We start from the raw sequence: 8,564 nt of genomic DNA on the forward strand, positions 1-8,564 counted from the left end.
TTAAGACTGCACTGTTTGAGACCAACCATATGTCAAGATTGTCTGAGCTTATGGTTCAGATATTAGTTTCTTTGTTACATACCTACTCTACCCACAGCTGAAACTATGCTAGCTAATTGCAGACGGCTCCATAACTTATTAGACCACGGTGTAACCATCGAAACAGCTTGTTTAAAATGTTTGTATTTGTTATTTTCTTTGCAGTATACAGCAGGCAACATTAGAATAACAAATAAATTAACATAGAATACAAAATAAGTAATTTACAGACATTTCTGTCAACAGTCCTCTAACCTAAAGCTGCGGTGGTCCATTAACATGAGTTACATATTTCTTGCAGTCTTAAACTGTTTAACTGTTGTCCTTTACACTACGTGTGTGTTTTGTGACACTCAGGCATGCTCTTAAGGTCTTTATACGGACAGCTCTCTGCAGATTGCAAAGGAGTGCATGAATAGGCAGTATACATTTATTAAACTGCCCCCTCTAGTGGCTTCTAACTATGCCAGTCTTGTTTCCATATTTTCAATGTTTCAAAGACCACAGTGCACTAGGGGGCAAGATGTGAGTCCTGACAGGCAAACAAAAATATAGAACTAAATTTAGATTGCTCCCTTAACAGCTGCTCGAACAGAACATTTTACATATACATATCCTTGTAGTGAAAAAAACATCTATGCATTTACATTTTCAAGTATGATCAGCCCGGTTAGGACAAAGTGACAGCGACGTCAGTGCTCTTCTCCATGTCACAGTCTTTGTCTGATGGTGCAGAGACCGGCGTGTCTCTCAGAGAGTTGGGCCCACTGCTAGTCTGCCCTAAACCTTTATTTGGGAGGTCTGCTGTCGACTCAGCCTCAGGTTCTTGCTGCGGGGCTGTAGCTACAAATAGAACAAAATTGAAAAAATACATTACATCTATGAAAATATTACCAGTAATGTGGCTGGTGGTTATGTGGGCAAGCAAAGGACTGGAGGCATCCAGACAGGGGTAATGGCTAACGAAAAAAAAAAAGAGACAACAATAGTCCTTATTTTGTGAAAGCCACCAACAGCATGCTGATGCTGGCTCGTGCTGTTACCTGACTGAGTGCAGGACTTCATGTGTTCTGGCCAATGGGCTTGCTGACAGGGATAATCACAGTAGCTGGTGTTCCAGCAGCAGTAGAAGATGGCCTCTTTCCTGCAGTTAGCACACCACTGTTTCTTCTTTGTCTCATCCACTGCCTGCTGCTTCTCCAGCTCCATCTGCTTCTTCACTTCAGACACCAACCTCTCTCGCTCTTGTTCCAGGCTTTGTCTCATCTCTGCCATTGTAAGCTCTACATTCAAGTGCACAAACATAATCAAACATAAGCAACTTAAAACAGTTGTTGGGAAAAGAAAACTACAAGCATGGAATTTGCTGAATAATTACATTCTCACCCAGATTGTGCTTCATTTCTGACAACTCTTGTTGATGCAGCCACTGTAATTTTTCTATTTCGATTCTCAGTCGTCTGATCTGAATTTGAAACCCATGGGCATATTAGTGTAAGTATGATGTCACATGCAAAGCCACTGTAATAATATGAATAGTATTCACACATTCATAGTGTCTAAAGAGCCAAAAGCAAACACTTACCTCTGCTATTGTATTCCCTGAAGTACTCTTCGAGAGGTCATTGTAGATTTCAGTCATTGTACCTTTGATTGCATCCATTATCTAAAAAAAATAAAATAGGAATGCAGCCACTGTGAAATTCTGTCCAGATACAGCTGTTTGAAATGACAATATGGCCAATAGCTGATGCCAATATGGTTTTGTTGTTATTTTTTATTGGTTGTTATACATTCCCCCTTTTGTGCCAGGGAAATCAATACATCCTTTTAGTGTAAGTCCGCCCTTCATTACACCTTTGAAAAAATATGAGATTTGTTCATAAAAAATTGGGAGATAACCTTTAATATAACCGTCTTTCACAAGAAAAATAACCTGTTCTGAAAAGTAACTGCTTCAAAAAGACTTTTTAGCCTGATATACATCTATCCACACAATGACAAAAATGTTTCATTACTTAAAGAGACAGTGTGTAATTTATCAAGTATTTAGCGCCATCTAGCTGTGAGGTTCTGCATTGCAACACTCCTTTGCTCACCCCTCCCATTCCAAAGATGTTGGAGACGTTTCGGAAGCTACGGTGGCCCTAACGGACAAAAAACTCATTTTCAAAATATGGACTCTTTCCCAGCAGCGTCGAGTATTTCTACTGATTCAAAGAAAGTTAGTTATTAAGGCAGTGACGAGCGCTTTCGCTGAGCTCCCTCTCAGTTCTGCAGTCAAGCTGGCTCTTAGCAAAAAACACGTTTAGCCTTACTAGTAGTACCACGTAGTGCTTTGTGTCCCCCTCGGCAGTCCATAGTTTTTTTAAAACCGGAAAGACATGGCGGCCTCCATAGAGCTTGCCCGTGCGATGTATATTCAGATAGGTAATTCTTTGCTCAGGAGGATAAGTCAGATTGTTGGCAGAGGTAATTCTACACCGATGAGGACTTACTTATGAAGGAAGACGTTGATTTGAGTTAATAAATTACTTAATTCGTTATACACTGTCCCTTTAAATAGACTTACAAACTAGCAGTGATCTGACGAGTGAATACCTCATGAATATGCAAGTATTAAATGTATGTGACACATCAGATAAACACCTAGTGTACACCATCTTGAATGTTGATAGGTTGATATCAGTCAACAAGACAAATTTCATCTGATGCCAAATAGATAAATTGCTGAATCTGTAGTGGACAATATTATTCTGATGTCTTCTTTAAGAATAATATATTCTATGACGATAAGACTGACAAATGAGAAACATTCTGCAACATTTGCAGAAACAAATGTTTCTTCAGAGCTGGTGGGGCAGATGCTGAGGAGGAAGAATGAATGATCAGTCAGTGATCCAGTGTATTTGCTGCCATACAAAGTAAATGTTAACGAAAATTATACTAACTTTATTGGTGTACTTGGCAATGTCTGCAGCCACATCCGCTGAGGCAGTGGGAATATAGAGGTCTGTTTCCACTGGTGAAGATGAAGCAGCGGTGCCTAAACTTGATGCTGCCATCATGGCAGAAGCTGGACTACTGGATACAAGGGTGACAGCCGACGTTGATGTGCTGAGCGGCGTATCTTTTTGTTGAACAGCTAGAATTTAAAACAACAAAAAGCAGAAATATCATTATAGACTGATTTTATGCCGTTGTGCGTAAATTGTAATATTTCAACTCATGATTTATGGAGTATATATATGCCATGTTTTCTACCTTTAACTGCCTGCCTGGTCTGATAGCGTGTGCTTTGAGAAGACTGCTGTGCTGAAGATGAAGATACTGCTGTCGAGCCATTCCCAGCGGCCTGCGTCTGGGTCGGCCCTTGAGCCTGGCCATTTCTGGAAGACGATGACGGTATCTGTGTGGTCGCAGCAGGTTGCTGGTTCTGTTGCTGCCGCTGCACCTTCTGCATGTGCCACTTCTGAGAGGACGTCTGAAATTTGGCCGTGGGATTCCACACCACGGCTCTCTGCACCACTGGCACTGTCTCTCTGGGCAGCAGAGGCCGCTGTTTCTTCAATGCTGGTGTGGCAGAGGCTGAGGAGGAGGAGGAAGAAGGGGGTGTTGCAGTGGCACTGGACACGGTTGTAAGGCTTATGGTTGCAGGAGAGGGAGCAGTGAAGGAGACCATGGTGACAGGAATGGCCATAGGGGACTGCGTGGAAACACTGGAAGGTGTGGAAGGAGCTGTACTGTTTTGAGACGGGAGTGTTGATGGGGTTAGGGCTTTACCTACAAGGGACAGTACGTATGTCATTAAGCAATTCAAAAATGGCTGATGTTTCCAGATGTAAGAAATGCTAAAATGGGCATTACATTTGGTGTGTGTTTGATTACTCCCTCAGCCAGGAAAAGAAAGAACTCTCACCTTCAGGTTTACCAGCAGATGATTCTTTACCAGTGGCGTTGTCTTTCCTACTCCTTTTTCTGTCCTTTCCTCCCTGTTCCTCTCCGAGGTCAATAACCAGCTCTCTCTCTGAGTCAGAGTCCTCCACTGGCACAGGCCTCTTTGCATCTTCTTTCACCTGAGCCTTTTCTCTGGGACCAGGTGATGCTGATGCTTTTGTCTTCTCAAAGCTCTCTTTTTCAGCATCTTTGCTTATCTTCTCTTTAGTTGGAGCATCTGATGCTGTTGGAGTGGTGTCACCTGCTGCAGACTCAGATGTCACAAGTGTATCAGCTTTACTCTCCTTATCCTGGCTCAAGGATGGTTGGTCTTTGACTTTACTTTTACTAGGCTCCTTTTGGGCTTCATCGCTGGGTGCTGCATCCGGACCATCCTTGGTCTTTTGCTCCTCATCACTGGCATATTCACTGTCACTGGAGTCAGATTTATCAGAGTCCTCTGAGTCACTGTGTTCCACACCTTTATACACATCAACAGATATCTCATCTATACCTGCAAAATAAAAGAATAGGAGGGTCATCATACCAAGGTGTGGAACACAGTGTATGTTACAGGGTTCAGCTACAGAGGAGCAGCTGCAACTGGACCAATATGACACCAATGTGTTTTCATCAGGGCCAATAAGGGTTAGGGTAAGGGTTAAAAAAACTGTAAAAATTATAATCTTCGTCTAAAAAAACAAAACATAAATGATTACTCAGGATGCATAACCAATCAGATATGCTTGTGGGTGTGACATTGAGTCATTGCCACATACTGTTGACTACAGAGAGATGACCGCATCAGAGCCCAGGTAGCACATTTAAGAAAAAAAAAAAAATCAGCAATAGGAAAAAAAAGTATTAATTTCCAATAATTGGAAGTATATGATATATTGGATCCAATAATAAGCCAGGTGAATGTTCAGTCTATTCCTATTCATTACCACACCAGGACAGCATTATATGTCACATCCCCAAAATATGTTTTGTTAAGCAATCTGAGCAATGATTCTACCATCTATCAACCAATATACTTCAGAATTTTGTTCTTCCATGAGCAATCTACTGACCCAGCTGTGCTTTGCAACTCTCAATGGTTTTGTCCAAGTTCAGCTGGAAACGGCTCTTGATCTGTCTCTTTGGAGATGTAAGGACTGGTGTGGCTCCTTGTTTCTGCTGAACTGTTTCACTAAGCTCCTTTAGGTCCATTTCTGCTTTACTACGATCTGGAAGAATACATCATAAAAAAGATTACAAACAGCAATATCCGCACAATACTGTGTTTCTTGCAGAATCATGTCCAATCTCACAGAATGAACATTATTTAATGCTTTAATGCACAATACATCATTTACATTAAAGATTCACCTAGATTGAGGTTCAGAATGCTTCCAGTCGGTGGTGTCTTCTCCTGCTTGTTGATGCCAGAAGCTTGAGAGTGGAATGGTTTAGGGCTGTCCAAAGAACTGCCTGCAGGACCAGGTCGAGGATGAGCAGGTGATGCTGTTTAGAGAAATTAAACCATTAAGTCTTTTCCGTTTGGACACACCATACATGTTGCTACATCAAAAAGCGCCTGGTGAAATACCTGTACAGTCCATGGACTCTTCGCCCGTACTGTACTGATTGTTTGGAGCTTTTGTCTGGGACTTGTCCGCTGTCTCCTGTTCCCCATCTGAACCAGTATGTGCAGAGGAGTTGGTGCTCATGGGGGAGCGAGGCATGTCACTGAGAGGAAGCCGCCGGCCTACTGTGCTCCCTCCCACTCCAGCCCCAGACAACATGGTCCTTGCCAAAGAGATCTTGGGTGATGCCGTCATATCAAAGCTCAGCTTGATCTTTTCCTGTTTCTCAGGTTTGATCGGGGTGGATGATGGGTTTGAGGGATCTAGCAGCATCTGGAAGTTGTTGTCAGGAGTGTAGGGTGTCCTGAAGGGGGCATAGTTAAACACTCCAAACTTCTTCCTCATGTTCTCCACATAGACCTCCATTTCTTGCATGGCACTGTTGAAGATACTTTTGGTCTTCTTCACAGAGAATGGAATCTCTTTGGACATGAGGTAGCAATTGTTTAAAGGAACCCAAGCCCTAAGGGATAAAGATTCAGATGATAAGCAAACCCTGAAATGTGCCTCATAGTCCAAGTAAGTGAAGCACAAAGGGCCGATACCTGTCATGCTGACCAAAAAAGCGAGCATCCACCTGTCCATCTTTGTCCCGCAGAGCTTTAGCAGGCCAGAATGGAAATCCTTTCAGTTTGGCCCACACCAGAGGGTGCGGGTTACTCTGCAGACATACAGTAAAACACTGGAACTAAGTGGTGGTATCCCAGTGATCTATGGTTGAATGAGTAAACAATCTGGTGGAATCATCAATAGAAACTTCCAAGTTACTCAGCTAGCTTACACAAGGCTCACAGAACCAGTTGTCTCTCTTTTGGCAAGCAGACAGATAACACTCAGGACAAACTTCAATCTCGTTCATCTGCAATTAAAGAATGAAAGACATTAAATTAAGTTTCAACTGTCCTGTCAATCAACAAATCAAAACTCAGTTTGAATATAAAACCCTTTCTAACCCAAACCACATACCCACCTCATGTTCACAGATTTTTACTATCACTTTTGCTGTAGCTGTAAGTTTGTGATTGCCTGAAAGAAAAAAAAATCATGTTATTCTAAATATGCACTTATTGTAACACAAGCCTATTTTATGTAATTCAAATAATAAAATAACTTATCAACATCTGACAGCACTAAACTACACTAATTCATGCCATATAACATATGTATTCTAACTGATGGCATGATAATGATTTAATTAATGTTAGCCAGCCTTAATTAATGAAACATACCTCCATTGTATATAATACAGTTGTGCAAAATCCATTTTGCATCAGCCAAGAAGGCCTCTGTGCAGCCATACATTTTCTTTTTAATATTCTGTGATGCAAAAAGAGAAAATTGTGTGAGACTGACATTTTTAACATTTCTTCATCTATACTATCAAAGACAAATATGTGATAGCTTGTGGTTTACCTTTTCAAGTGTGCAGAGATCCATAGGGTGAAAAATGTACTCTGCATAATCTGGATGCTGTTCAAGAGAGACAGGTTTCTGGAAGGGTTCGGTCTATAAAATTCAGAACAGAAAAGAAAGTGAAGGTAGACAAACTCTCAGGCTGAGCTTACTGCACAACCTTCCCCTCTAGCGCATAAGAACATGCTACCACCATGCTACTACTACTCTAAAAGCCGCTTCAAACAAAAGGAGAACCAGTGGAGGAAGAAATCATGACGGGGTCTTGTTAGTGGTGTAATTGATTACCCAATTAAAAGTCTTTCTCTGCGTGGAAGCTGCATGGGGGGAGCGAGATGACAAGCGGGGATGATCCTGAAAGAGAGCGAAAGGGGCAGCTGTATCCTCACCACCAGCTAAGATGTTTACCTTCATGGTTTCCAGCCATGACAGGCCCATTATAGTACACGACTATGATTGTTAGTTCTGTTATTAGAAATTATTTGCACATGCAAATCAATAATATATCATGCTGGACTGATATGTGGACAGGCAGCAGTTCAGGGTACAGATCTTAACATCTGGCAAGACTGTTGGGAATATGATGACCAGAAAAAGCGTGTCTTTTGGTTGCATAAGCAATATAAAAATTAAGACTGGCCAGAAAAGAATACATGCCAATATCCAAGTGAAAATAAAATGGCAATAAAAAAAAGTACCCCGTCAGTAATTACACTGTCTGCCTCAACAGAATGTGATCAGTTTAGTAGCATAAAATCACTAGAAAGACAGATGGACCAGAACACTTACACCTGGCTGTTTCATCTTCTGAAGGGCAAACTTTAGTAGGTAAGACAGCTGGTCTAATGTTAGCATCATCATGGCTTTGCTCTGAGTCTCTATACACTCAGCAACTGTTATTTTCTGGAAGACATCAAGGGGAAAATAGTTTTGTTATCATATTATTGCACAGAATGTTTTTATCACATCGTTAAAACTTACGTGGACATCATCATAACTACAAAACATTTCTTATAGGTTTTGACTGTAGGCTCTGGGATGGTGCTTACAACACACATACACTCTACACATTCCTGGGTGAGTACCTCACACTCCGGACAGAACCAGTCGCCCTCGGGCTCGGCTGGTAGTTTGAGGCACTTGGCGTGGTACACCCTGGGGCAGAGCTCACAGCAGAGCACCTGACCCTCGCGGTGGCACAGCCAGCAGTAGAAATCATTCCTGCCGTCCTGCGGTACAACATCAACAGGGTCTGTGGTGAGTGCTGGCTGCTTCACATAGTAAAAGGGACCATGTCTTAGTTCTGACTGGAATGCAGGCAAAAGAAACACAAAGTTGGGGAAGGTCAAAATCAGGCCAGAGATTAGAGAAGCCAAGCAGACATGCAAAGCATCAGCAAAAGGCACCCACAAGTCCCAAACAAAGACTGCAGTGAGTCATGGTAAGATCAAGTGTTACATACTAATTGCTGGTTGATGAGATGAGAGAATGACAAGTCAAAATCACACATTTTGATGGAAATGACCTGAAAATAGAATATTTTTTTCA

General features: G+C 41.9%; 1 protein-coding gene across 15 annotated transcripts in view; it reads right to left on the minus strand.

Moving 5' to 3' along the window:
- Window positions 1-163: 163 nt before the first annotated feature.
- zmynd8 (zinc finger, MYND-type containing 8) overlaps window positions 164-8,564 on the minus strand; it is a 21,051-nt gene continuing 12,650 nt past the window's right edge. For 8 of the 15 annotated variants that reach the window (XM_037102160.1, XM_037102165.1, XM_037102163.1 and 5 more), the window contains 18 exons: window positions 8,102-8,323; window positions 7,806-7,919; window positions 7,305-7,370; window positions 7,017-7,109; window positions 6,833-6,920; window positions 6,574-6,629; window positions 6,385-6,462; window positions 6,149-6,264; window positions 5,567-6,066; window positions 5,347-5,481; window positions 5,049-5,204; window positions 3,959-4,489; window positions 3,304-3,822; window positions 2,991-3,184; window positions 1,625-1,705; window positions 1,426-1,504; window positions 1,083-1,322; window positions 164-882 (listed from right to left, as the gene is read on the minus strand). In XM_037102160.1, the coding sequence (XP_036958055.1) occupies window positions 710-882; window positions 1,083-1,322; window positions 1,426-1,504; window positions 1,625-1,705; window positions 2,991-3,184; window positions 3,304-3,822; window positions 3,959-4,489; window positions 5,049-5,204; window positions 5,347-5,481; window positions 5,567-6,066; window positions 6,149-6,264; window positions 6,385-6,462; window positions 6,574-6,629; window positions 6,833-6,920; window positions 7,017-7,109; window positions 7,305-7,370; window positions 7,806-7,919; window positions 8,102-8,323 (3,441 nt within the window). In that variant the 3' untranslated portion in view covers window positions 164-709. The other 7 variants (XM_037102164.1, XM_037102173.1, XM_037102172.1 and 4 more) reach the window with 7 other exon arrangements.

The sequence above is a fragment of the Acanthopagrus latus genome, chromosome 6, assembly GCF_904848185.1.
Source record: "Acanthopagrus latus isolate v.2019 chromosome 6, fAcaLat1.1, whole genome shotgun sequence".
NCBI classification, from domain to species: domain Eukaryota; kingdom Metazoa; phylum Chordata; class Actinopteri; order Spariformes; family Sparidae; genus Acanthopagrus; species Acanthopagrus latus.